Source organism: Crinia signifera, chromosome 2, assembly GCF_055691185.1.
Source record: "Crinia signifera chromosome 2, ASM5569118v1, whole genome shotgun sequence".
NCBI classification, from domain to species: Eukaryota; Metazoa; Chordata; class Amphibia; order Anura; family Myobatrachidae; genus Crinia; species Crinia signifera.
Window position 1 is genome coordinate 4,630,835 of NC_139218.1, and position 27,542 is coordinate 4,658,376.

The 27,542-nt window shown below is 53.2% G+C and overlaps 1 protein-coding gene across 2 annotated transcripts in view; it reads left to right on the top strand.

Moving 5' to 3' along the window:
- MAN1A2 (mannosidase alpha class 1A member 2) overlaps nt 1-7,470 on the top strand; it is a 96,153-nt gene extending 88,683 nt beyond the window's left edge. For both annotated transcript variants that reach the window (XM_083171469.1, XM_083171470.1), the window contains 3 exons: nt 2,676-2,848; nt 2,948-3,063; nt 6,837-7,470. In XM_083171469.1, coding sequence (XP_083027595.1) covers nt 2,676-2,848; nt 2,948-3,063; nt 6,837-6,969 — 422 coding nt within the window. In that variant the 3' untranslated portion in view covers nt 6,970-7,470. The remainder of the gene's footprint in view (nt 1-2,675; nt 2,849-2,947; nt 3,064-6,836) is intronic.
- The last annotated feature ends 20,072 nt before the right edge of the window (nt 7,471-27,542 follow it).

The window sequence follows — 27,542 nt, forward strand, 5'->3', positions numbered from 1 at the left end:
GTTCTGCCTCTCACACCCTGTGTGTCATTACATAGTCCGGCCCCTGTGTTCTGCCTCTCACACCCTGCGAGTCATTACATAGTCCGGCCCCTGCGTTCTGCCTCTCACACCCTGTGTGTCATTACATAGTCCGGCCCCTGTGTTCTGCCTCTCACACCCTGCGTGTCATTACATAGTCCGGCCCCTGTGTTCTGCCTCTCACACTGTGCTTGTCATTACATAGTCTGGCCCCCGCGTTCTGCCTCTCACACCCTGTGTGTCATTACATAGTCCGGCCCCTGCATTCTGCCTCTCACACTGTGCTTGTCATTACATAGTCCGGCCCCCGCGTTCTGCCTCTCACACCCTGTGTGTCATTACATAGTCCGGCCCCTGTGTTCTGCCTCTCACACCCTGCGAGTCATTACATAGTCCGGCCCCTGCGTTCTGCCTCTCACACCCTGTGTGTCATTACATAGTCCGGCCCCTGTGTTCTGCCTCTCACACCCTGCGTGTCATTACATAGTCCGGCCCCTGTGTTCTGCCTCTCACACTGTGCTTGTCATTACATAGTCTGGCCCCCGCGTTCTGCCTCTCACACCCTGTGTGTCATTACATAGTCCGGCCCCTGCGTTCTGCCCCTCACACCCTACGTGTCATTACATAGTCCGGCCCCCGCGTTCTCCCTCTCACACCCTGTGTGTCATTACATAGTCCGGCCCCTGCATTCTGCCTCTCACACTGTGCTTGTCATTACATAGTCCGGCCCCCGCGTTCTGCCCCTCACACCCTACGTGTCATTGCATAGTCCGGCCCCCGCGTTCTCCCTCTCACACCCTGTGTGTCATTACATAGTCCGGCCCCCGCATTTTCCCTCTCACACTGTGCTTGTCATTACATAGTCCGGCCCCCGCGTTCTGCCTCTCACACCCTGCGTGTCATTACATAGTCCGGCCCCTGCGTTCTGCCTCTCACACCCTGCGTGTCATTGCATAGTCCAGCAGCTGCGTTCTCCCTCTCACACCCTGCATGTCATTACATAGTCCGGCCCCCGCGTTCTGCCCCTCACACCCTACGTGTCATTGCATAGTCCAGCCCCTGCGTTCTCCCTCTCACACCCTGTGTGTCATTACATAGTCCGGCCCCTGCGTTCTGCCTCTCACACTGTGCTTGTCATTACATAGTCTGGCCCCCGCGTTCTGCCCCTCACACCCTACGTGTCATTGCATAGTCCGGCCCCCGCATTTTCCCTCTCACACTGTGCTTGTCATTACATAGTCCGGCCCCCGCGTTCTGCCCCTCACACCCTGCGTGTCATTGCATAGTCCAGCAGCTGCGTTCTCCCTCTCACACCCTGCATGTCATTACATAGTCCGGCCCCCGCGTTCTGCCCCTCACACCCTACGTGTCATTGCATAGTCCGGCCCCCGCGTTCTCCCTCTCACACCCTGTGTGTCATTACATAGTCCGGCCCCTGCGTTCTGCCTCTCACACTGTGCTTGTCATTACATAGTCCGGCCCCCGCGTTCTGCCCCTCACACCCTACGTGTCATTGCATAGTCCGGCCCCCGCATTTTCCCTCTCACACTGTGCTTGTCATTACATAGTCCGGCCCCCGCGTTCTGCCCCTCACACCCTGCGTGTCATTGCATAGTCCTGCAGCTGCGTTCTCCCTCTCACACCCTGCATGTCATTACATAGTCCGGCCCCCGCGTTCTGCCCCTCACACCCTACGTGTCATTGCATAGTCCGGCCCCCGCGTTCTCCCTCTCACACCCTGTGTGTCATTACATAGTCCGGCCCCTGCGTTCTGCCTCTCACACTGTGCTTGTCATTACATAGTCCGGCCCCCGCGTTCTGCCCCTCACACCCTACGTGTCATTGCATAGTCCGGCCCCCGCATTTTCCCTCTCACACTGTGCTTGTCATTACATAGTCCGGCCCCCGCGTTCTGCCCCTCACACCCTGCGTGTCATTGCATAGTCCAGCAGCTGCGTTCTCCCTCTCACACCCTGCGTGTCATTACATATTCCGGTCCCCTCGTTCTGCCTCTCACACTGTGCTTGTCATTACATAGTCCGGTCCCCTCGTTCTGCCTCTCACACTGTGCTTGTCATTACATAGTCCGGCCCCCGCGTTCTGCCCCTCACACCCTACGTGTCATTGCATAGTCCGGCCCCCGCGTTCTCCCTCTCACACCCTGTGTGTCATTACATAGTCCGGCCCCCGCATTTTCCCTCTCACACTGTGCTTGTCATTACATAGTCCGGCCCCCGCGTTCTGCCCCTCACACCCTGCGTGTCATTACATAGTCCGGCCCCTGCGTTCTGCCTCTCACACCCTGCGTGTCATTTCATAGTCCGGCCCCTGCGTTCTGCCTATCACACCCTGTGTGTCATTACATAGTCCGGCCCCTGCGTTCTGCCTCTCACACCCTGCGTGTCATTTCATAGTCCGGCCCCTGCGTTCTGCCTATCACACCCTGTGTGTCATTACATAGTCCGGCCCCTGCGTTCTGCCTCTCACACCCTGCCTGTCATTACATAGTCCGGCCCCCGCGTTCTGCCCCTCACACCCTGCGTGTCATTGCATAGTCCAGCCCCTGCGTTCTCCCTATCACACCCTGCGTGTCATTACATATTCCGGTCCCCTCGTTCTGCCTCTCACACTTTCTATGTGGCTTCCTCTCCTCTCAGTGCTGAAGTTGGGCCCTGAAGCATTTAAATTTGATGGTGGCGCGGAAGCTGTGGCGGTGCGTCAGAATGAGAAGTACTACATCCTACGGCCAGAGGTGATAGAAACGTACTGGTACATGTGGCGCTTCACCCACGACCCGAAGTACCGGACCTGGGGCTGGGAAGCGGCTCAAGTGAGTGTAATGATAATTGTGTAGCTTAGCTCTGAGAACTGTGCCATACCCAGCAATGTACTATATACTGGGACTTGTGTATTTTGTCGCCACCTGCAGGCCATTGAGAAGTACTGCCGTGTGAGTGGAGGGTTCTCCGGACTAAAAGACGTGTACTCCTCAGCTCCGGCCTATGATGATGTACAGCAGAGCTTCTTCCTGGCCGAGACGCTGAAGTGAGATTGCTATGTAGTTACTAGTGATGCCGTCCCTCCATTAGCGGCTTTTCCCCTGATGTCCCCTCATAGTCCTCAATGTAGCACTGTAGTCTGCTTCACTTGGGGGGTGGTTAGGGTGTAGCGGAGAGGGGATGGTGTACCGACCACGGTGGTGGTGTAGTGGAGCGAAGATGGTGTACCGGGTGTAGGGGAGAAAAGACAGCGTTCCAACCACGGAGGGTGTAGTGGAGAGAAGGCAGCGTTCCGACCACGGAGGGTGTAGTGGAGAGGAGATGGCGTACCGACCACGGTGGTGGTGTAGTGGAGCGAAGATGGTGTACTGGGTGTAGGGGAGAGAAGGCAGCGTTCCGACCACGGAGGGTGTAGTGGAGAGAAGGCAGCGTTCCGACCACGGAGGGTGTAGTGGAGAGGAGATGGCGTACCGACCACGGTGGTGGTGTAGTGGAGTGAAGATGGTGTACCGGCTACCGGGTGTAGGGGAGAGAAGGCAGCGTTTCGACCACGGAGGGTGTAGTGGAGAGAAGGCAGCGTTCCGACCAAGGAGGGTGTAGTGGAGAGAAGGCGGCGTTCCGACCACAGAGGGTGTAGTGGAGAGAAGGCGGCGTTCCGACCACGGAGGGTGTAGTGGAGAGAAGGCGGCGTTCCGACCACGGAGGGTGTAGTGGAGAGAAGGCGGCGTTCCGACCACGGAGGGTGTAGTGGAGAGAAGGCGGCGTTCCGACCACGGAGGGTGTAGTGGAGAGAAGGCGGCGTTCCGACCACGGAGGGTGTAGTGGAGAGAAGGCGGCGTTCCGACCACGGAGGGTGTAGTGGAGAGAAGGCGGCGTTCCGACCACGGAGGGTGTAGTGGAGAGAAGGCGACGTTCCGACCCCGGAGGGTGTAGTGGGGAGGAGATGGCGTTCCGACCCCGGAGGGTGTAGTGGGGAGGAGATGGCGTTCCTACCACGGAGGGTGTAGTGGAGAGAAGGCGACGTTCCGACCACGGAGGGTGTAGTGGAGAGAAGGCGACGTTCCGACCACGGAGGGTGTAGTGGAGAGAAGGGGGCGTTCCGACCACGGAGGGTGTAGTGGAGAGGAGATGGCGTTCCTACCACGGAGGGTGTAGTGGAGAGAAGGCGGCGTTCCGACCACGGAGGGTGTAGTGGGGAGGAGATGGCGTTCCGACCACGGAGGGTGTAGTGGGGAGGAGATGGCGTTCCGACCACGGAGGGTGTAGTGGGGAGGAGATGGCGTTCCGACCACGGAGGGTGTAGTGGGGAGGAGATGGCGTTCTGACCACGGAGGGTGTAGTGGGGAGGAGATGGCGTTCTGACCACGGAGGGTGTAGTGGGGAGGAGATGGTGTTCTGACCACGGAGGGTGTAGTGGGGAGGAGATGGCGTTCTGACCACGGAGGGTGTAGTGGGGAGGAGATGGTGTTCTGACCACGGAGGGTGTAGTGGGGAGGAGATGGCGTTCCGACCACGGAGGGTGTAGTGGAGAGAAGATGGCGTTCCGACCACGGAGAGTGTACTGGAGAGGAGCAAAGTTCCGACCACAGGGAGGGGGGTGTAGTGGAGGTATCCAGACTCCTGATAGATTGTCTCTAGGTCGACAGTCATAAGGTCGACCACTATTGGTCGACAGTGAAAAGGTCGACATGGTCCAAAGGTCAACATAAAAAAGGTTGACATGCATTTTTGAACAACATTTTGAGCCGACATGTGCCGACTGCGTGGAGGGAGAATATGATAGATGCAGCGAGGCGCCGAGCCCGAAGCACGGCGAGCCATACGAGGGGATGCGGGACCCTTAGGCAGTTTCCATGATGACCTATGTCGGCATAAACTCATGTCGACCTTTTTCCTGTGGACCATTAGTGGTTGACCATATGACTATAGACCTAGAAATTGTGGGTCTCGTACCCCCTCTGACTGCTCTGATCCCCCATGTACCCGTACCCCCTCTGACTGCTCTGTTCCCCCATGTACCCGTACCCCCTCTGACTGCTCTGTTCCGCCATGTACCCGTACCCCCTCTGACTGCTCTGTTCCCCCATGTACCCGTACCCCCTCTGACTGCTCTGTTCCCCCATGTACCCGTACCCCCTCTGACTGCTCTGTTCCCCCATGTACCCGTACCCCCTCTGACTGCTCTGTTCCCCCATGTACCCGTACCCCCTCTGACTGCTCTGTTCCCCCATGTACCCGTACCCCCTCTGACTGCTCTGTTCCCCCATGTACCCGTACCCCCTCTGACTGCTCTGTTCCCCCATGTACCCGTACCCCCTCTGACTGCTCTGTTCCCCCATGTACCCGTACCCCCTCTGACTGCTCTGTTCCCCCATGTACCCGTACCCCCTCTGACTGCTCTGTTCCCCCATGTACCCGTATCCCCTCTGACTGCTCTGTTCCCCCATCTACCCATACCCCCTCTGACTGCTCTGTTCCCCCATGTACCCATACCCCCTCTGACTGCTCTGATCCCCCATGTACCCGTACCCCCTCTGACTTCCCTGTTTCCCCCATGCCCAGGTACCCGTACCCCCTCTGAATTCTTTTTCCCCCATGCCCAGGTACCCGTACCCCCTCTGATTTCTCTGTTTCCCCCATGCCCAGGTACCCGTACCCCCTCTGACTTCTCTGTTTCCCCCATGCCCAGGTACCCGTACCCCCTCTGACTTCTCTGTTTCCCCCATGCCCAGGTACCCGTACCCCCTCTGACTTCTCTGTTTCCCCCATGCCCAGGTACCCATACCCCCTCTGACTTCTCTGTTTCCCCCATGCCCAGGTACCCGTACCCCCTCTGACTTCTCTGTTTCCCCCATGCACAGGTACCCGTACCCCCTCTGACTTCTCTGTTTCCCCCATGCCCAGGTACCCGTACCCCCTCTGACTGCTCTGATCCCCCATGTACCCGTACCCCCTCTGACTGCTCTATTCCCCCATGTACCCGTACCCCCTCTGACTGCTCTGTTCCCCCATGCCCAGGTACCCGTACCCCCTCTGAATTCTTTTTCCCCCATGCCCAGGTAGCCTGTACCCCCTCTGACCTCTGTTTCCCCCATGCCCAGGTACCCGTACCCCCTCTGATTTCTCTGTTTCCCCCATGCCCAGGTACCCGTACCCCCTCTGATTTCTCTGTTTCCCCCATGCCCAGGTACCCGTACCCCCTCTGACTTCTCTGTTTCCCCCATGCCCAGGTACCCGTACCCCCTCTGATTTCTCGGTTTCCCCCATGCCCAGGTACCCGTACCCCCTCTGATTTCTCTGTTTCCCCCATGCCCAGGTACCCGTACCCCCTCTGACTTCTCTGTTTCCCCCATGCCCAGGTACCCGTACCCCCTCTGACTTCTCTGTTTCCCCCATGTACCCGTACCCCCTCTGACTTCTCTGTTTCCCCCATGTACCCGTACCCCCTCTGACTTCTCTGTTTCCCCCATGCCCAGGTACCCGTACCCCGTCTGACTTCTCTGTTTCCCCCATGCCCAGGTACCCGTACCCTGTCTGACTTCTCTGTTTCCCCCATGCCCAGGTACCCGTACCCCCTCTGACTTCTCTGTTTCCCCCATGCCCAGGTACCTGTACCCCCTCTGACTTCTCTGTTTCCCCATGCACAGGTACCCGTACCCCCTCTGACTTCTCTGTTTCCCCCATGCCCAGGTACCCGTACCCCCTCTGACTTCTCTGTTTCCCCCATGCCCAGGTACCCGTACCCCCTCTGACTTCTCTGTTTCCCCCATGCCCAGGTACCTGTACCCCCTCTGACTTCTCTGTTTCCCCCATGCATAGGTACCTGTACCTCCTATTCTCCAGCGACGACCTTCTGCCATTAGACAACTGGGTGTTCAACACAGAGGCTCATCCGTTACCCGTCATCCGCCTGGCCAATAGCACGCTGCCTGGCAGTCATGTGGTGCGATAGGACCACGCCTCTTGGACCACTGCAGACTGAATGGGGACCTTTCTTACAGGACTGGGGCGGCTGTTCCCAGGCACAATTCCATTTCCGTCATTACCCTGCCAGTGGCAGAACAGCGCATCGGAAGGAGGCGAATCACTGACCAAACCGCTCTGCTTGTCCAGGCTGCTACCGCAGGGGTTATGGGGCCAAACATGGGGGTTGGGGCAGTTACGCTGGGGGACGGTTTTCATTGGACGACACATGATTAATGGCACTTTTTTTTGTCCGATTTTGCACTGTGTGATATAACAGGCATGACATTGCCAAAGAGCGCGGCACGGTGTCCCGGAGTGATGGTCCTGTTACAGCGGGTGTGCACGTTAATGCCAGGGTACCAATCTCATCAGGAACGTCCCTTCCTCCACCCCAGGGCTCCCCACCTCCTCTCCTTCTTATTTCTCACTTTCTGGGTTTTAGCGGCATGAGCAATGCAACAAGCGGGGATTAAAGACAATGTACATACACCGCCTGCGCTGTGGCTCCTTCCTGCATCATCCTGTCTGTGTGCCCTCATCACCATGCCACCCGGCCCTATGGCCATTCCCTAGTACTGACACCACATCCATAACTACCGGCAATCAACTCCTGATGCTTCTCCCTACAGAACCCGGCGTATACCCCAGCGGGCACCCCATTGTATATATTGTGACTAGGGTGGGGCACATTCCCCCAATGCCAGCAATCCGCATTATAATCTCTTGGCAAACTGAAACCACAAAACCAAAGTGATCCAGCAACAAAGTCCAATTCTCTGAGTGTGAGGGGAAGGTAACCGAGGCTGCTGGCGCACGTATTGTGTGTGTTCACAGCCGGGGTGACCGCGTACAGGGGGCAGAGACAACAATTACTGACAGGTCAGGGAACATTACACAGGTGAGAGGAGCAGGCTCGGGTCTGAGTGTGAGGGGAAGGTAACCGAGGCTGCTGGCACACGTATTGTGTGTGTTCACAGCCGGGGTGACCGTGTACAGGGGACAGAGACAACAATTACTGACAGGTCAGGGAACATTACACAGGTGAGAGGAGCGGGCTGGGGTCTGAGTGTGAGGGGAAGGTAACCGAGGCTGCTGGCTCACGTATTGTGTGTGTTCACTGCCGGGGTGACCGCGTACAGGGGACAGAGACAACAATTACTGACAGGTCAGGGAACATTACACAGGTGAGAGGAGCAGGCTGGGGTCTGAGTGTGAGGGGAAGGTAACCGAGGCTGCTGGCGCACGTATTGTGTGTGTTCACAGCCGGGGTGACCGCGTACAGGGGACAGAGACAACAATTACTGACAGGTCAGGGAACATTACACAGGTGAGAGGAGTAGGCTGGGGTCTGAGTGTGAGGGGAAGGTAACCGAGGCTGCTGGCGCACGTATTGTGTGTGTTCACAGCCGGAGTGACCGCGTACAGGGGACAGAGACAACAATTACTGACAGGTCAGGGAACATTACACAGGTGAGAGGAGCAGGCTGGGGTCTGAGTGTGAGGGGAAGGTAACCGAGGCTGCTGGCTCACGTATTGTGTGTGTTCACAGCCGGGGTTACCGCGTACAGGGGGCAGAGACAACAATTACTGACCGGTCAGGGAACATTACACAGGTGAGAGGAGTAGGCTGGGGTCTGAGTGTGAGGGGAAGGTAAGCGAGGCTGCTGGCGCACGTATTGTGTGTGTTCACAGCCGGGGTGACCGTGTACAGGGGACAGAGACAACAATTACTGACAGGTCAGGGAACATTACACAGGTGAGAGGAGCAGGCTGGGGTCTGAGTGTGAGGGGAAGGTAACCGAGGCTGCTGGCGCACGTATTGTGTGTGTTCACAGCCGGGGTGACCGCGTACAGGGGACAGAGACAACAATTACTGACCGGTCAGGGAACATTACACAGGTGAGAGGAGCAGGCTGGGGTCTGAGTGTGAGGGGAAGGTAACCGAGGCTGCTGGCGCACGTATTGTGTGTGTTCACAGCCGGGGTGACCGTGTACAGGGGACAGAGACAACAATTACTGACAGGTCAGGGAACATTACACAGGTGAGAGGAGCAGGCTGGGGTCTGAGTGTGAGGGGAAGGTAACCGAGGCTGCTGGCGCACGTATTGTGTGTGTTCACAGCCGGGGTGACCACGTACAGGGGACAGAGACAACAATTACTGACCGGTCAGGGAACATTACACAGGTGAGAGGAGCAGGCTGGGGTCTGAGTGTGAGGGGAAGGTAACCGAGGCTGCTGGCGCACGTATTGTGTGTGTTCACAGCCGGGGTGACCGCGTACAGGGGACAGAGACAACAATTACTGACAGGTCAGGGAACATTACACAGGTGAGAGGAGCAGGCTGGGGTCTGAGTGTGAGGGGAAGGTAACCGAGGCTGCTGGCTCACGTATTGTGTGTGTTCACAGCCGGAGTGACCGCATACAGGGGACAGAGACAACAATTACTGACAGGTCAGGGAACATTACACAGGTGAGAGGAGCAGGCTGGGGTCTGAGTGTGAGGGGAAGGTAACCGAGGCTGCTGGCGCACGTATTGTGTGTGTTCACAGCCGGGGTGACCGCGTACAGGGGACAGAGACAACAATTACTGACCGGTCAGGGAACATTACACAGGTGAGAGGAGCAGGCTGGGGTCTGAGTGTGAGGGGACGGTAACCGAGGCTGCTGGCGCACGTATTGTGTGTGTTCACAGCCGGGGTTACCGCGTACAGGGGGCAGAGACAACAATTACTGACAGGTCAGGGAACATTACACAGGTGAGAGGAGCAGGCTGGGGTCTGAGTGTGAGGGGAAGGTAACCGAGGCTGCTGGCGCACGTATTGTGTGTGTTCACAGCCGGGGTGACCGCGTACAGGGGACAGAGACAACAATTACTGACAGGTCAGGGAACATTACACAGGTGAGAGGAGCAGGCTGGGGTCTGAGTGTGAGGGGAAGGTAACCGAGGCTGCTGGCGCACGTATTGTGTGTGTTCACAGCCGGGGTTACCGCGTACAGGGGGCAGAGACAACAATTACTGACAGGTCAGGGAACATTACACAGGTGAGAGGAGCAGGCTGGGGTCTGAGTGTGAGGGGAAGGTAAGCGAGGCTGCTGGCGCATGTATTGTGTGTGTTCACAGCCGGGGTGACCGCGTACAGGGGACAGAGACAACAATTACTGACAGGTCAGGGAACATTACACAGGTGAGAAGAGCAGGCTGGGGTCTGAGTGTGAGGGGAAGGTAACCGAGGCTGCTGGCGCACGTATTGTGTGTGTTCACAGCCGGGGTGACCGCGTACAGGGGACAGAGACAACAATTACTGACAGGTCAGGGAACATTACACAGGTGAGAGGAGCAGGCTGGGGTCTGAGTGTGAGGGGAAGGTAACCGAGGCTGCTGGCGCACGTATTGTGTGTGTTCACAGCCGGGGTGACCGCGTACAGGGGACAGAGACAACAATTACTGACAGGTCAGGGAACATTACACAGGTGAGAGGAGCAGGCTGGGGTCTGAGTGTGAGGGGAAGGTAACCGAGGCTGCTGGCGCACGTATTGTGTGTGATCACAGCCGGGGTGACCGCGTACAGGGGATAGAGACAACAATTACTGACAGGTCAGGGAACATTACACAGGTGAGAGGAGCAGGCTGGGGTCTGAGTGTGAGGGGAAGGTAACCGAGGCTGCTGGCGCACGTATTGTGTGTGTTCACAGCCGGGGTGACCGCGTACAGGGGACAGAGACAACAATTACTGACAGGTCAGGGAACATTACACAGGTGAGAGGAGCAGGCTGGGGTCTGAGTGTGAGGGGAAGGTAACCGAGGCTGCTGGCTCACGTATTGTGTGTGTTCACAGCCGGGGTGACCGTGTACAGGGGACAGAGACAACAATTACTGACAGGTCAGGGAACATTACACAGGTGAGAGGAGCAGGCTGGGGTCTGAGTGTGAGGGGAAGGTAACCGAGGCTGCTGGCGCACGTATTGTGTGTGTTCACAGCCGGGGTGACCGTGTACAGGGGACAGAGACAACAATTACTGACAGGTCAGGGAACATTACACAGGTGAGAGGAGCAGGCTGGGGTCTGAGTGTGAGGGGAAGGTAACCGAGGCTGCTGGCGCACGTATTGTGTGTGTTCACAGCCGGGGTGACCGCGTACAGGGGACAGAGACAACAATTACTGACAGGTCAGGGAACATTACACAGGTGAGAGGAGCAGGCTGGGGTCTGAGTGTGAGGGGAAGGTAACCGAGGCTGCTGGCGCACGTATTGTGTGTGTTCACAGCCGGGGTGACCGTGTACAGGGGACAGAGACAACAATTACTGACAGGTCAGGGAACATTACACAGGTGAGAGGAGCAGGCTGGGGTCTGAGTGTGAGGGGAAGGTAACCGAGGCTGCTGGCGCACGTATTGTGTGTGTTCACAGCCGGGGTGACCGTGTACAGGGGACAGAGACAACAATTACTGACAGGTCAGGGAACATTACACAGGTGAGAGGAGCAGGCTGGGGTCTGAGTGTGAGGGGAAGGTAACCGAGGCTGCTGGCGCACGTATTGTGTGTGTTCACAGCCGGGGTGACCGTGTACAGGGGACAGAGACAACAATTACTGACAGGTCAGGGAACATTACACAGGTGAGAGGAGCAGGCTGGGGTCTGAGTGTGAGGGGACGGTAACCGAGGCTGCTGGCGCACGTATTGTGTGTGTTCACAGCCGGGGTGACCGCGTACAGGGGGCAGAGACAACAATTACTGACAGGTCAGGGAACATTACACAGGTGAGAGGAGCAGGCTGGGGTCTGAGTGTGAGGGGAAGGTAACCGAGGCTGCTGGCGCATGTATTGTGTGTGTTCACAGCCGGGGTGACCGCGTACAGGGGACAGAGACAACAATTACTGACAGGTCAGGGAACATTACACAGGTGAGAGGAGCAGGCTGGGGTCTGAGTGTGAGGGGAAGGTAACCGAGGCTGCTGGCGCACGTATTGTGTTCACAGCCGGAGTGACCGTGTACAGGGGACAGAGACCACAATTACTGACAGGTCAGGGAACATTACACAGGTGAGAGGAGCAGGCTGGGGTCTGAGTGTGAGGGGAAGGTAACCGAGGCTGCTGGCGCACGTATTGTGTGTGTTCACAGCCGGAGTGACCGCGTACAGGGGACAGAGACAACAATTACTGACAGGTCAGGGAACATTACACAGGTGAGAGGAGTAGGCTGGGGTCTGAGTGTGAGGGGAAGGTAACCGAGGCTGCTGGCGCATGTATTGTGTGTGTTCACAGCCGGAGTGACCGTGTACAGGGGACAGAGACAACAATTACTGACAGGTCAGGGAACATTACACAGGTGAGAGGAGCAGGCTGGGGTCTGAGTGTGAGGGGAAGGTAACCGAGGCTGCTGGCGCATGTATTGTGTGTGTTCACAGCCGGAGTGACCGCGTACAGGGGACAGAAACAACAATTACTGACAGGTCAGGGAACATTACACAGGTGAGAGGAGCAGGCTGGGGTCTGAGTGTGAGGGGAAGGTAACCGAGGCTGCTGGCGCACGTATTGTGTGTGTTCACAGCCGGGGTGACCGCGTACAGGGGGCAGAGACAACAATTACTGACAGGTCAGGGAACATTACACAGGTGAGAGGAGCAGGCTGGGGTCTGAGTGAGGAAATAGTCACAAATAGGTTACAGAACCTAAATAGTAACAGATCTCCTGGCCCGGACGGAATATACCCGAGGATACTAGAAGAATTGAGTTCTGTCGCAGCACTACCATTATATCTGATATTCCAGGAATCAATAAACTCGGACGGTACCAAGGGACTGGCGCATAGCTAACATAGTGCCAATATGGAAGCAACTGGTTGCACAATAGGGGACAGAGCGTGGTGCTAAATGGCATACATTCCAGCTGGGGTAAGGTCCAAAGTCGAGTCCCGCAAGGTTCAGTATTGGGACCCACCTTGTTTAATATATTCATTCATGATAAGTGACATAGTGTAAAATTGCAATATTTGCGGACAACATAAAATTGTGTAAGGAAATTAACTCAGGAGAGGATGTGGAAACACCACAAAGTGACTTAAATAAACTGGAAATGTGGGCGGAAAGGTAGAAGATGCAGTTTAACGTTGATAAATGTAAAGTAATTCATTATGGGAACAAAAATGAACAAGCTACTTATAGGCTAAATGGAGTTATTATAGGGAATTCTGCTGTAGAGAAGGACTTGGGGGTCATCATAGATGAAATATTGGGTAATAGTGCCCACTGCTCAAGTGCAGCAGCAAAAGCAAACCGGACACTGGCATGCATTAAAAGGGGCATGGATTCAAGGGATGCCAATGTGATGGTGCCTCTTTACAAGGCATTGGTGAGACCACACTTGGAATACTGTGTTCAGTTCTGGGCACCGCACCTTAGGAAGGACATAAATGAATTGGAACAGGTACAGAGAAGGGCGACTAAGCTAGTAACAGGTCTGGAATCACTAGAATACACAGATAGGTTATACCAGGCTGGATATGTTCTCACTGGAGAAACGGAGGCTGAGAGGTGATATGATTACTATGTACATATACAGGACTGGGAATCATATGGAACTGGGAGGTGATTGGGCAGTAACATGCCTATACTTACATCTTTACATCTTTTTTCAGCCTTAATTACTGTGTTGCTATGCTGGGTATACACACCCAACGCTAATCAGCCCCCACTATACCCACTGTCTGCTTCCTGCAAGACCCTTCCCACTATCAGCCTGAGCCCCCACCCTCCATCTACCCACTGTCTCCTCTCCACAGACCCTTCCAACTATCAGCCTGAGCCCCCACCCTCCATCTACCCACCGCCTCTTCTCCACAGACCCTTCACAATACCAGCCTGAGCACCCCACCCTCCATCTACCCACTGTCTCCTCTCCACAGACCCTTCCCACTATCAGCCTGAGCCCCACACCCTCCATCTACCCACCGCCTCCTCTCCACAGACCCTTCACAATACCAGCCTGAGCCCCACACCCTCCATCTACCCACCGCCTCCTCTCCACAGACCCTTCCCAATACCAGCCTGAGCCCTCCACCTGCCCACTGCCTCTAATCCACAGACACTTCTCTATATTAGCCTGAGCCCTCCTCCAACTAACTGCCCCCTCTCTGCAGCCCTAATACCAGCCTGAGCCCCCCCCCCCCTGCCCTCCCACCTACCCACTGCCTCCTCTCCACAGACCCTTCCCAATACCAGCCTGAGCCCCCCACCCTCCATCTACCCGCTGCCTCCTCTCCACAGACCCTTCCCACTATCAGCCTGAGCCCCACACCCTCACCTACCCACTGCCTCCTTTCCTTCTGAGCCCCCCCACACTCTGGCTATCTACCATACCCGCTCTATCTACCCTTCCCAATACCAGCCTGAGCCCCCCACCCTCACCTACCCACTGCCTCCTTTCCTTCTGAGCCCCCCCACACTCTGGCTATCTACCATACCCGCTCTATCTATCACTGCTTCCTCTCCACAGACCCTTCCCAATACCAGCCTGAGGCCCCCATACTTCATCTACCCACTGCCTCCTCTCCACAGACCCTATCAGCCTGAGCCACCTACCTCCACCTACCCACTGCCTCCTCTCCACAGACCCTATCAGCCTGAGCCACCTACCCACTGCCTCCTCTCCACAGACCCTTCCCACTATCAGCCTGAGCCCTCCACCTACCCACTGCTTCCTCTCCACAGACCCTTCCTACTATCAGCCTGAGCCCTCCATCTACCCACTGCTTCCTCTCCACAGACCAATACCAGCCTGAAGCCCCCCACACTTCATTTACCCACTGCGTCCTCTATCCAGACCCTTACCAATACCAGCCTGAGCCCCCGCCCTCCCATCTACCCACTGCCTCATCTCCACAGACCCTTCCCATTACCAGCCTGAGCCCTCCATCTACCTAGTGCCTCCTCTCTGCAGCCCTAATACCAGCCTGAGCCCCCCGCCCTCCCATCTACCCACTGCCTCCTCTCCACAGACCCTTCCCACTATCAGCCTGAGCCCTCCATCTACCCACTGCTTCCTCTCCACAGACCATTCCCAATACCAGCCTGAGGCTCCCATACTTCATCTACCCACTGTCTCCTCTACGCAGACCCTTCCCAATACCAGCCTGAGGCCCCCATACTTCATCTACCCACTGTCTCCTCTCCACAGACCCTTCCCACTATCAGCCTGAGCCCCACACCCTCCATCTACCCACTGCCTCCTCTCCACAGACTCTTCCCAATACCAGCCTGAGCCCCACACCCTCCATCTACCCACCGCCTCTTCTCCACAGACCCTTCACAATACCAGCCTGAGCCCCCCACCCTCCATCTACCCACCGCCTCCTCTCCACAGACCCTTCACAATACCAGCCTGAGCCCCACACCCTCCATCTACCCACCGCCTCCTCTCCACAGACCCTTCCCAATACCAGCCTGAGCCCTCCAGCTGCCCACTGCCTCTAATCCACAGACACTTCTCTATATTAGCCTGAGCCCTCCTCCAACTAACTGCCCCCTCTCTGCAGCCCTAATACCAGCCTGAGCCCCCCCCCTGCCCTCCCAGCTACCCACTGCCTCCTCTCCACAGACCCTTCCCAATACCAGCCTGAGCCCCCCACCCTCCATCTACCCACTGCCTCCTCTCCACAGACCCTTCCCACTATCAGCCTGAGCCCCACACCCTCACCTACCCACTGCCTCCTTTCCTTCTGAGCCCCCCCACACTCTGGCTATCTACCATACCCGCTCTATCTACCCTTCCCAATACCAGCCTGAGCCCCCCACCCTCACCTACCCACTGCCTCCTTTCCTTCTGAGCCCCCCCCACACTCTGGCTATCTACCATACCCGCTCTATCTATCACTGCTTCCTCTCCACAGACCCTTCCCAATACCAGCCTGAGGCCCCCATACTTCATCTACCCACTGCCTCCTCTCCACAGACCCTATCAGCCTGAGCCACCTAGCTCCACCTACCCACTGCCTCCTCTCCACAGACCCTATCAGCCTGAGCCACCTACCCACTGCCTCCTCTCCACAGACCCTTCTCACTATCAGCCTGAGCCCTCCACCTACCCACTGCTTCCTCTCCACAGACCCTTCCTACTATCAGCCTGAGCCCTCCATCTACCCACTGCTTCCTCTCCACAGACCATTCCCAATACCAGCCTGAAGCCCCCCACACTTCATTTACCCACTGCGTCCTCTATCCAGACCCTTACCAATACCAGCCTGAGCCCCCGCCCTCCCATCTACCCACTGCCTCATCTCCACAGACCCTTCCCATTACCAGCCTGAGCCCTCCATCTACCTAGTGCCTCCTCTCTGCAGCCCTAATACCAGCCTGAGCCCCCCGCCCTCCCATCTACCCACTGCCTCCTCTCCACAGACCCTTCCCACTATCAGCCTGAGCCCTCCATCTACCCACTGCTTCCTCTCCACAGACCATTCCCAATACCAGCCTGAGGCCCCCATACTTCATTTACCCACTGTCTCCTCTACGCAGACCCTTCCCAATACCAGCCTGAGGCCCCGATACTTCATCTACCCACTGTCTCCTCTCCACAGACCCTTCCCACTATCAGCCTGAGCCCCACACCCTCCATCTACCCACTGCCTCCTCTCCACAGACTCTTCCCAATACCAGCCTGAGCACCACACCCTCCATCTACCCACCGCCTCTTCTCCACAGACCCTTCACAATACCAGCCTGAGCCCCCCACCCTCCATCTACCCACCGCCTCCTCTCCACAGACCCTTCACAATACCAGCCTGAGCCCCACACCCTCCATCTACCCACCGCCTCCTCTCCACAGACCCTTCCCAATACCAGCCTGAGCCCTCCACCTGCCCACTGCCTCTAATCCACAGACACTTCTCTATATTAGCCTGAGCCCTCCTCCAACTAACTGCCCCCTCTCTGCAGCCCTAATACCAGCCTGAGCCCCCCCCTGCCCTCCCACCTACCCACTGCCTCCTCTCCACAGACCCTTCCCAATACCAGCCTGAGCCCCCCACCCTCCATCTACCCACTGCCTCCTCTCCACAGACCCTTCCCACTATCAGCCTGAGCCCCACACCCTCACCTACCCACTGCCTCCTTTCCTTCTGAGCCCCCCCACACTCTGGCTATCTACCATACCCGCTCTATCTACCCTTCCCAATACCAGCCTGAGCCCCCCACCCTCACCTACCCACTGCCTCCTTTCCTTCTGAGCCCCCCCACACTCTGGCTATCTACCATACCCGCTCTATCTATCACTGCTTCCTCTCCACAGACCCTTCCCAATACCAGCCTGAGGCCCCCATACTTCATCTACCCACTGCCTCCTCTCCACAGACCCTATCAGCCTGAGCCACCTACCTCCACCTACCCACTGCCTCCTCTCCACAGACCCTATCAGCCTGAGCCACCTACCCACTGCCTCCTCTTCACAGACCCTTCCCACTATCAGCCTGAGCCCTCCACCTACCCACTGCTTCCTCTCCACAGACCCTTCCTACTATCAGCCTGAGCCCTCCATCTACCCACTGCTTCCTCTCCACAGACCATTCCCAATACCAGCCTGAAGCCCCCCACACTTCATTTACCCACTGCGTCCTCTATCCAGACCCTTACCAATACCAGCCTGAGCCCCCGCCCTCCCATCTACCCACTGCCTCATCTCCACAGACCCTTCCCATTACCAGCCTGAGCCCTCCTTCTACCTAGTGCCTCCTCTCTGCAGCCCTAATACCAGCCTGAGCCCCCCGCCCTCCCATCTACCCACTGCCTCCTCTCCACAGACCCTTCCCACTATCAGCCTGAGCCCTCCACCTACCCACTGCTTCCTCTCCACAGACCATTCCCAATACCAGCCTGAGGCCCCCATACTTCATCTACCCACTGTCTCCTCTACGCAGACCCTTCCCAATACCAGCCTGAGGCCCCCATACTTCATCTACCCACTGCCTCCTCTCCACAGACCCCTATCAGCCTGAGCCCCCCACCTCCACCTAACCACTGCCTCCTCTCCACAGACCCTTCGCACTATCAGCCTGAGCCCTCCACCAACCCACTGCCTCCTCTCCACAGACCCTATCAGCCTGAGCCCCCTACCTCCACCTACCCACAGCCTCCTCTCCACAGACCCTATCAGCCTGAGCCCCCCACCTCCACCTAACCACTGCCTCCTCTACACAGACCCTTCCCACTATCAGCCTGAGCCCTCCACCTACCCACTGCCTCCTCTCCACAGACCCTATCAGCCTGAGCCCCCTACCTCCACCTACCCACTGCCTCCTCTCCACAGACCCTATCAGCCTGAGCCCCCTACCTCCACCTACCCACTGCCTCCTCTCCACAGACCCTATCAGCCTGAGCCCCCTACCTCCACCTACCCACGGCCCCCTCTCCACAGACCCTATCAGCCTGAGCCCCCCACCTCCACCTAACCACTGCCTCCTCTCTACAGACAATTCCCACTATCAGCCTGAGCCCTCCACCTACCTACTGCCTCCTCTCCACAGACCCTTCATTATCAGCCTGAGCCCTCCACCTACCTACGGCCTCCTCTCCAAAGACCCTATCAGCCTGAGCCCCCCATCTCCACCTACATACTGCCTCCTCTCCACAGACCCTATCAGCCTGAGCCCCCCCATCTCCACCTAACCACTGCCTCTCCACAGACCCTTCCCACTGTCAGCCTGAGCCTCCCTCCACCTTCTCACTGCCTTCTCTCCACAGACCCCATCAGCCTGAGCCCCCCCACCCTCCATCTACCCTCCTCTCCACAGCACTAATACCAACCTGAGCTCCCCACACCCCAGCTATCTATTATACCCGCTCTGTAGACTTCCCAATACCAGCCTGAGCCCTCCACCTACCTACTGCCCCCATCCACAGACCCTTCCCTATACCAGAATAAGCCCCCTACCCTCTTACCCCTATCCACAGACCCTTCCCAACACCAACCTGCACACCCCACCCTCTATCTACTCCCCTCTCTGCATCCCTAATATCAGCCTGAGCCCCCAACACCCCAGCTATCTACCATACCCTCTCTGTAGACCCTTCCCAATACCAGCCTGAGCCCCCCACCCTCACCTACTGACTGCCTCCTTTCCACTGACTCTTTCCTAATACCAGCCTGAGCCCCCCCACACACACCCCAGCTATCTACCATACCCACTCTGTAGACCCCCAAACCCTAGCTATCTACCATACCTGCTCTGTAGACCCTTCCCAATACCAGCCTAAGCCCCTCACCTACCCACTGACTTCCAAATACCAGCCTGAGCCACCCACTTCCAAGCTATCTACCATACCCGCTCTATCTATCCTTCCCAATACCAGCCTGAGCCCCCCACCCTCACCTACCCACTGCCTCCTTTCCTTCTGAGCCCCCCCACACTCTGGCTATCTACCATACCCGCTCTATCTACCCTTTCCAATACCAGCCTGAGCCCCCCACCCTCACCTACCCACTGCCTCCTTTCCTTCTGAGCCCCCCCACACTCTGGCTATCTACCATACCCGCTCTATCTACCCTTCCCAATACCAGCCTGAGCCCCCCACCCTCACCTACCCACTGCCTCCTTTTCTTCTGAGCCCCCCCCCACATCCCAGCTATCTACCATACCTGCTCTGTAGACCCTTCCCAATACCAGCCTGAACCCTCCACCTACCCACTGCCCCCATCCACAGACCCTTCCCAATACCAGAATGAGCCTCCCTACCCTCTGACCCCTATCCACAGATCCTTCCCAACACCAACCTGCACACCCTACCCTCTATCTACCCTCCTCTCCGCATCCCTAATACAAGCCTGAGCCCCCGACTCCACAGCTATATACAATACCCGCTCTGTAGACCCTTCCTAATATCAGTGTGAGCCCCCCAAACCCCAGCTATCTAGCATACCCGCTCTGTTGACCCTTCCCAATACCAGCCTGAGCCCCCCACATACCCACTGCCTCCTTTCCACTGACTCTTTCCTAATACCAGCCTGAGCCCCCCAAACCCCAGCTATCTACCATACCTGCTCTGTAGACCCTTCCCAATACCAGCCTAAGCCCCTCACATTCACCTACTTTCATAATACCAGCCTGAGCCACCCACTTCCCAGCTATCTACCATACCTGCTCTATCTACCCTTCCCAATACCAGCCTGAGCCCCCACCCTCACCTACCCACTGCCTAATTTTCTTCTGAGCCCCCCCACATCCCAGCTATCTACCATACCTGCTGTGTAGACCCTTCCCAATACCAGCCTGAACCCTCCACCTACCCACTGCCCCCATCCACAGACCCTTCCTAATATCAGTGTGAGCCCCCAAACCCCAGCTATCTACCATACCTGCTCTGTAGACCCTTGACTTTCCTAATACCAGCCTGAGCCCCCCCACACCCCATCTATCTACCATACCGGCTCAATCTACCCTTCCCAATACCAGCCTGAGCCCCCCACCCTCACCTACTGACTACCTCCTTTCCACTGACTCTTTACTAATACAAGCCTGAGCCCCCGACACCCCAGCTATCTACCATACCCGCTCTGTAGACCCTTCCCAATACCAGCCTGAGCCCCCCCACACCCCAGTTATCTACCATACCCGCTCTGTTCACCCTTCCTAATAACATCCTGAGCCCCCCCTCACCTACCACTGCCTCCTTTCCACTGACTTTCCTAATACCAGCCTGAGCCCCCCAAACCCCAGTTATCTACCATACCTGCTCTGTAGACCCTTCCCAATACCAGCCTAAGCCCCCACCCTCACTTACCCACTGACTTTCCTAATGCCAGCCTGAGTCACCCACACCCCAGCTATCTACCATATCAGCTCTATCTACCCTTCCCAATACCAGCCTGAGCCCCCCCTCACCTACCCACTGCCTCCTTTCCCCTGAATCTTTCGTCATACCAGCCTGAGCCACACACACCCCAGCTATCTACCATACCCGCTCTATAGACCCTTCCTATTACCAGCCTGAAAGAAGCGAACACTGAAAGAGCAATCAGATAGGTAAGATGTGAACCAGGAAAGGGCTGTATCATTAAGACCTAAGGAGTGTAGTGTTTGTATGAGAAGAGTGTGATCCACAGTGTCATAGAAACATAGAAACATAGAATTTGACGGCAGATAAGAACCATTTGGCCCATCTAGTCTGCCCCTTTTTTACCCTTCAGGTAAACTCAACCCTTTTTAATCCTTATTTCTTTGTAAGGATATTCATATGCCTATCCCAAGCATGTTTAAATTGTTCTACTGTCTTAGCCTCTACCACCTCTGATGGGAGGCTATTCCACTTATCCACTACCCTTTCTGTGAAGTAATTCTTTCTAACATTTCCCCTGAACCTACCTCCCTCCAGTTTCAGTGCATGTCCTCGTGTTTTATTACTTGTTTTCCTTTGAAGAAAATTTCCCACCTGTACTATGTTAAAACCCTTGATATATTTGAAGATTTCTATCATGTCCCCCCTTTCCCTTCTCTGCTCCAAACTATACATGTTAAGATCTTTTAGTCTATCCAGGTAAGTTTTGTGATGTAGGCCATGAACCATTTTAGTTGCCCTTCTTTGTACACTCTCCAATGTATTTATATCCTTCTGAAGATATGGCCTCCAGAACTGGACACAGTATTCCAGATGAGGTCGTACCAATGACCTATAAAGTGGCATTATTACGTCTTTTTTTCTGCTACTGATTCCTCTCCCTATGCAACCAAGCATCTGACTAGCCTTCCTCATTGCTTTGTTACATTGCCTCCCTGCCTTTAAGTCACTTGAAATAGTGACTCCTAGATCTCTTTCCTCCTCAGTAGTTTCCATTATAGTACATTTGATACTATATTGAGCCTTTGGGTTTTTGAGTCCCAAGTGCATAATTTTGCATTTTTTAGCATTAAACTGTAGTTGCCATTCTCTTGACCAATTCTCAAGTTTACTTAGATCATCAGTCATTTGATTTACCCCTCCTGGTGTGTCTACTCTGTTGCATATCTTTGTATCATCTGCAAAAAGGCATACTTTCCCTTCAATACCATTTGAAATGTCACTAACAAAGATATTAAAGAGCACTGGTCCAAGTACAGATCCCTGGGGTACTCCACTGGTAACATGTCCCTCCATAGAATGCACTCCATTTACGACAACTGTCTGTTTCCTATCCTGCAACCAGGTTCTTATCCATTTAATTGTTTTATAATCCAATCCCACACTTTCAAGTTTATTTAGCAGCCTGCGATGTGGGACAGTGTCAAATGCCTTACTAAAGTCTAGATATGCCACATCTACAGCCCCCCCTTCATCTAGTATTTTGGTCACGGAGTCAAAAAAGTCAATGAGACTTGTTTGGCATGATCTCCCTGCAGTAAAACCATGCTGTTTTGGATCCTGTAAGTTGTTTAATTTAAGATATTCCACTATTCTTTCTTTTAATAGTGTTTCCATTATTTTCCCTACTACTGATGTAAGGCTCACTGGTCTGTAGTTACTTGCTTCTTCTTTGCTTCCGCTTTTGTGCAGTGGAACTACATTTGCTTTTCTCCAGTCCTCTGGAACTGCACCTGTATCTAGTGACTGATTGAATAAATCTGTTAATGGCGCTACCAACACATCTTTTAGTTCTTTTAGTATCCTTGGATGCACTCCGTCTGGCCCCATTGATTTATCCACTTTCAGTCTTGAAAGTTGTGTTAGGACTTTCTCCCTAGTAAATGTACCTCCATCTACCTTATTTTTATGAATGTCCTTGCAACTTAACTGTGGTCCCTTCCCTTCTCCTTCTATAGTGAATACAGAGCAAAAGTAATTATTTAGATGATCTGCAATTGCCTTGTCTCCCTCCACCAAATTCTCAGTGTCTGTCCGCAGTCTTATTATTCCTCCATTTGATTTTCTCCTTTCATTTATATACTTAAAAAAAGTTTTGTTTCCTTTATCTACCGACTGAGCCATTTTCTCCTCAGCTTGTGCCTTGGCACGCCTGATCACTTTCTTAGCCTCTTTGCGTCTTGCAAGATACACTTCTTTGTCATTATTATTTTGAGTCTGCTTGTATGTCCTAAAGGCCATCTTTTTTGCTTTTACACTAGTTGATACCTCTTTTGTAAACCACACTGGCTTCCTTTTCCTGGTACTTTTCTTAACCCTTTTGATACAAAGGTCCGTTGCCTTTAGTATTGCACTTTTTAATTTTCTCCACCTCTCCTGCACTCCTTTCAAGTTTGTCCAATCCGCTAATGAGTCGCTTAAACATCTCCCCATTTTTGCAAAGTCAGCCTTCCTAAAATCCAACACCTTAGTTTTTGTGTGACTGGAGTTGGACCCTGCCTTGATACTAAACCATACTGCTTGATGATCACTGGATCCCAGGTTCTCACCCACATATATGTCTGATATCCTGTCACCATTTGTGAGTATTAAATCTAATATTGAGTCTTTGCGAGTAGGCTCCCTCACCAATTGCTTGAGAGAGGCTCCCTGTAGGGAATTTAGAAATTTGCCACTTGTAGATGATCTTGCAAAAGACTCCTCCCAATTCACATCAGGTAGATTAAAGTCTCCCATGATTATGACTTCTCCCTTTAAAGCCATTTTAGTGACATCAAGCAATAGGCTCCTGTCCAAATCCTGCCCCTGGCCTGGTGGCCTATAGATGACCCCAGTACGAATAATGTCCTTCTCCCCCATTTCTATGGTCACCCAAAGGGCCTCAGTTTTTTCTTCAATGTTTTGTATTAAAGTAGCATTTATGCTTTTCTTTACATACATTGCTACCCCTCCTCCGATTCTTCCCATTCTGTCCTTCCTAAATAAATTGTATCCTGGTATAGCTACGTCCCATCCATGGTTCTCATTCCACCATGTCTCTGTGATAGCCACAATGTCTAGGTCATCCCTTGTCATTATTGCGATTAGATCAGGAATTTTGTCTCCTAGGCTTCTAGCGTTTGCACACATAGTTTTAAAAATTTTGCCTGTGCCTCTGTTATTCCTAGCCATGTTCATACAGTACAAAATCAAAATCTAAAGTTGAAATTACCTGTTTGATGATGTTGTTCAATGTCTGTTTTTATTTTTTTACTGTTCAGAAAAGCTGCAGGTCACTAATTCTAAGAATATAGTGAGTCTGTTCAGGTCAGGCTACACCTGAACACTAATGGCCAAAGGAGATAATTTGCACTGTGAAGGAGATAATTTGCACTGTGAAGGAGATAATTTGCACTGTGTTTGAGTAGACATCAGGCAGAATGCAACACTGAACTATACTTCACTGAACAACTTCACCAAACAAGTAATAACAATTACAAACAATTCATTAAATCAGAACTTTTCAAATCATACAAGAGTTTGCATAACACAGAAATAAAGAGAGCATATTGGAGATGAATTACATACTCTTGAGGTATCAATGCAGTCCATGTGTGTTTTTGTTGATGTGTAGTAGTTTGCCTTCAGTTTTCCTTCGGTGTAACGCAGGTATAACGCTCGTAGTTATGACTCTGTTTTCCCACTTTAAAACGGTCCACTTCAATACAGGGCCACAGCTAAACTATGGCCACAGCCTATCCGGCCACAGCCGTATGCAATGAGAACTAATATACTCTAACAATGCCTTCTTCCCAATTTCCAATAATTGGAAGAATCTACACCCTCAGTCCCCACCCCCTGCTATACAGAGCAATAAAAGTGGCTTACAAAAACAGTTCTGGCATTCCAGGATACTATATCTCTTTTAGAATAAAAAATACATGCCTCACTACACACAGGCAAGGTACTGTTGTTATTTACACAGATCAGATATTTGGTTGAATTTACCTATAAGACAATCCCACACACAAGGGATGCAATGTTCTGCAGTGAAGACACTTGCTTGCAAATGTACCCAATAGAGTTCAAAAGCATGTGGATGTTACAGCAGAGAGAGATAGTCTGCACGTATGCCTGTGACAAAGTTGAATTTACCTATAAGACAATCCCACACACAAGGGATGCAATGTTCTGCAGTGAAGACACTTGCTTGCAAATGTACCCAATAGAGTTCAAAAGCATGTGGATGTTACAGCAGAGAGAGATAGTCTGCACGTATGCCTGTGACAAAGTTGAATTTACCTATAAGACAATCCCACACACAAGGGATGCAATGTTCTGCAGTGAAGACACTTGCTTGCAAATGTACCCAATAGAGTTCAAAAGCATGTGGATGTTACAGCAGAGAGAGATAGTCTGCACGTATGCCTGTGACAAAGTTGAATTTACCTATAAGACAATCCCACACACAAGGGATGCAATGTTCTGCAGTGAAGACACTTGCTTGCAAATGTACCCAATAGAGTTCAAAAGCATGTGGATGTTACAGCAGAGAGAGATAGTCTGCACGTATGCCTGTGACAAAGTTGAATTTACCTGTTGGAGACAAGGATAGAGGAGGGGTCAGATGAATCAACGCAGGTATAACGCTCGTAGTTATGACTCTGTTTTCCCACTTTAAAACGGTCCACTTCAATACAGGGCCACAGCTAAACTATGGCCACAGCCTATCCGGCCACAGCCGTATGCAATGAGAACTAATATACTCTAACAATGCCTTCTTCCCAATTTCCAATAATTGGAAGAATCTACACCCTCAGTCCCCACCCCCTGCTATACAGAGCAATAAAAGTGGCTTACAAAAACAGTTCTGGCATTCCAGGATACTATATCTCTTTTAGAATAAAAAATACATGCCTCACTACACACAGGCAAGGTACTGTTGTTATTTACACAGATCAGATATTTGGTTGAATTTACCTATAAGACAATCCCACACACAAGGGATGCAATGTTCTGCAGTGAAGACACTTGCTTGCAAATGTACCCAATAGAGTTCAAAAGCATGTGGATGTTACAGCAGAGAGAGATAGTCTGCACGTATGCCTGTGACAAAGTTGAATTTACCTATAAGACAATCCCACACACAAGGGATGCAATGTTCTGCAGTGAAGACACTTGCTTGCAAATGTACCCAATAGAGTTCAAAAGCATGTGGATGTTACAGCAGAGAGAGATAGTCTGCACGTATGCCTGTGACAAAGTTGAATTTACCTGTTGGAGACAAGGATAGAGGAGGGGTCAGATGAATCAACGCAGGTATAACGCTCGTAGTTATGACTCTGTTTTCCCACTTTAAAACGGTCCACTTCAATACAGGGCCACAGCTAAACTATGGCCACAGCCTATCCGGCCACAGCCGTATGCAATGAGAACTAATATACTCTAACAATGCCTTCTTCCCAATTTCCAATAATTGGAAGAATCTACACCCTCAGTCCCCACCCCCTGCTATACAGAGCAATAAAAGTGGCTTACAAAAACAGTTCTGGCATTCCAGGATACTATATCTCTTTTAGAATAAAAAATACATGCCTCACTACACACAGGCAAGGTACTGTTGTTATTTACACAGATCAGATATTTGGTTGAATTTACCTATAAGACAATCCCACACACAAGGGATGCAATGTTCTGCAGTGAAGACACTTGCTTGCAAATGTACCCAATAGAGTTCAAAAGCATGTGGATGTTACAGCAGAGAGAGATAGTCTGCACGTATGCCTGTGACAAAGTTGAATTTACCTATAAGACAATCCCACACACAAGGGATGCAATGTTCTGCAGTGAAGACACTTGCTTGCAAATGTACCCAATAGAGTTCAAAAGCATGTGGATGTTACAGCAGAGAGAGATAGTCTGCACGTATGCCTGTGACAAAGTTGAATTTACCTATAAGACAATCCCACACACAAGGGATGCAATGTTCTGCAGTGAAGACACTTGCTTGCAAATGTACCCAATAGAGTTCAAAAGCATGTGGATGTTACAGCAGAGAGAGATAGTCTGCACGTATGCCTGTGACAAAGTTGAATTTACCTGTTGGAGACAAGGATAGAGGAGGGGTCAGATGAATCAACGCAGGTATAACGCTCGTAGTTATGACTCTGTTTTCCCACTTTAAAACGGTCCACTTCAATACAGGGCCACAGCTAAACTATGGCCACAGCCTATCCGGCCACAGCCGTATGCAATGAGAACTAATATACTCTAACAATGCCTTCTTCCCAATTTCCAATAATTGGAAGAATCTACACCCTCAGTCCCCACCCCCTGCTATACAGAGCAATAAAAGTGGCTTACAAAAACAGTTCTGGCATTCCAGGATACTATATCTCTTTTAGAATAAAAAATACATGCCTCACTACACACAGGCAAGGTACTGTTGTTATTTACACAGATCAGATATTTGGTTGAATTTACCTATAAGACAATCCCACACACAAGGGATGCAATGTTCTGCAGTGAAGACACTTGCTTGCAAATGTACCCAATAGAGTTCAAAAGCATGTGGATGTTACAGCAGAGAGAGATAGTCTGCACGTATGCCTGTGACAAAGTTGAATTTACCTGTTGGAGACAAGGATAGAGGAGGGGTCAGATGAATCAACGCAGGTATAACGCTCGTAGTTATGACTCTGTTTTCCCACTTTAAAACGGTCCACTTCAATACAGGGCCACAGCTAAACTATGGCCACA